Source organism: Aureococcus anophagefferens (genome assembly GCF_000186865.1).
Source record: "Aureococcus anophagefferens unplaced genomic scaffold AURANscaffold_146, whole genome shotgun sequence".
Classification (NCBI taxonomy): Eukaryota; class Pelagophyceae; order Pelagomonadales; family Pelagomonadaceae; genus Aureococcus; species Aureococcus anophagefferens.
The window spans coordinates 2,422-4,001 of record NW_008705693.1 but is presented as its reverse complement, the minus strand read 5'-3'; the positions used below and the strand labels follow the sequence as shown (position 1 = coordinate 4,001).

At 72.4% G+C, this 1,580-nt stretch overlaps 1 protein-coding gene across 1 annotated transcript in view; it reads left to right on the top strand.

The window, feature by feature from the left end:
* AURANDRAFT_72811 (hypothetical protein) overlaps positions 1-1,580 on the top strand; it is a gene marked incomplete at both ends in the record, with an annotated part of 7,351 nt that overhangs the window by 3,394 nt on the left and 2,377 nt on the right. Inside the window, one exon of the mRNA XM_009044129.1 lies at positions 1,195-1,374. Coding sequence (XP_009042377.1) covers positions 1,195-1,374 — 180 coding nt within the window. The remainder of the gene's footprint in view (positions 1-1,194; positions 1,375-1,580) is intronic.

The window sequence follows — 1,580 nt, the reverse complement described above, 5'->3', positions numbered from 1 at the left end:
CGCCGCGTCGTCGTCGGAGTCGCTGAAGCCCGGCGCGTCGCTCGCGCGCTTCGCCGCCGCGGCGCGCCGCGCCGCGAGCTTCCGCGTGAGCAGCAGCGCGCAGAGATGCGCGCCCGCGGACTGGCCCACGAGCACGACGCGCCGCGGGTCGCCGCCGAATCTCTCCGCGTTGTCGAAGCACCAGGCGACGGCGCGGTCCACGTCGTCGACCATGCCGTCGACGCCGCACTGCGGGCAGTTGCGGTAGTCCGGCGCCACGACGAGACAGCCGTGGAGCGAGAGCGCGCGCCCGAGGGGCACGCCCCAGGCCTTGTAGCCGATGACCCAGGCGCCGCCGGCGACGAAGACGACGACGGGCGCCTTGGCGCCGTCGGCGCCGTTCTGCGCCGGGTAGACGTCGAGGAGGTGGCGGAGGCCCGGCCCGTAGGGCACGTTGATGTCGACGCGGCGATACCAGTACCAGGCGCAGCGCAGCAGCGCGGGCATGAGCGCCGCGGCGAAGACGGCGAGGCGCAAGACGTTGAAGACCCACATGGGCGAGCCGCGGATCGACATCCAGGCGAGGCGCAGCGCGAGCCGGCCGACGAGCCGCACCTGCGACAGGCGGCTCGGCGTCTCAAAAGTTTGCGTCAGCGAGCTCGTCCACCAGAGCGTCGACAGGCGCTTCGTCGGCGACGACGGGTCGCCCATCGCTGCAGCGCAACGGTGTTGGCAGCGCGGTGGCAGCGCGACGACGCGGCGCGCGCGCAGACCTTGTTTTGCCACAACTGATTTTCTTGAGTGGCAAGTTGACGTCAAAGTGCAACCGAGCGGGATCGATCTCGATCTCGCGCGCGCGCCATGTTGTGCCAGTGCTTCTCCTCGCCGTGCTCGTGCATCGCCTTGAAGGCGGCGCAGCGCGCGCAGCGGCGCGCGAACCGCGACGAGAACAAACGCGAGCGAAAGCGGCTCAGGAAAGCTTTGGTGGATGACGGACCGAAGCGCGACGACGCCGCGCCGCGCGACGCAACCCACGATGCCGCGCCGCGCGCATCGGCGGACGACGCCGCCGCGCCGCGCGCACCGTCGCCCGAGGCCGCGCTGCCGGCGGCCGCGCCGCCGGCCGACGCGCCGCGGTCGTCCGGGGCGTCGCGCGACGACGAGGACGAGGACTCGCCGCCCGCCGTCTTCAACGCGCCGGTGAGCCAGACGCAGGCCTCGCGAGGCATCCTGACGGCCCGCTCCCAGCTCTCGTCCCAGGCGCTGCCGTCGCAGTTTGGGCCCACGCCGCCGCTCTCCGGGCCGCTCCGCGACGCGCCTTGGGACGACGCGCTCCGGAGCCGCGTCCAGTCGCTGCGGGCCGTCGACGCCGACGACCCCTTCGCGCGGTACCTCGTGAGCCTCCACGGCGAGATCGCCGCGCGGCCGACGATGCGCCTCGACGACGCGGGCGACCCCGCGATCCGCGCCCCACTCACGAGATTCCACGAGGATGACCGCGGCGCACATCGCGGCGCGGACGAGTCCTCGGGCTACATGTACTCGTAAGGATCTGCGTGTTAATTAACCCCTGACCTTTACTTACCCGGGGAAATGGCGCT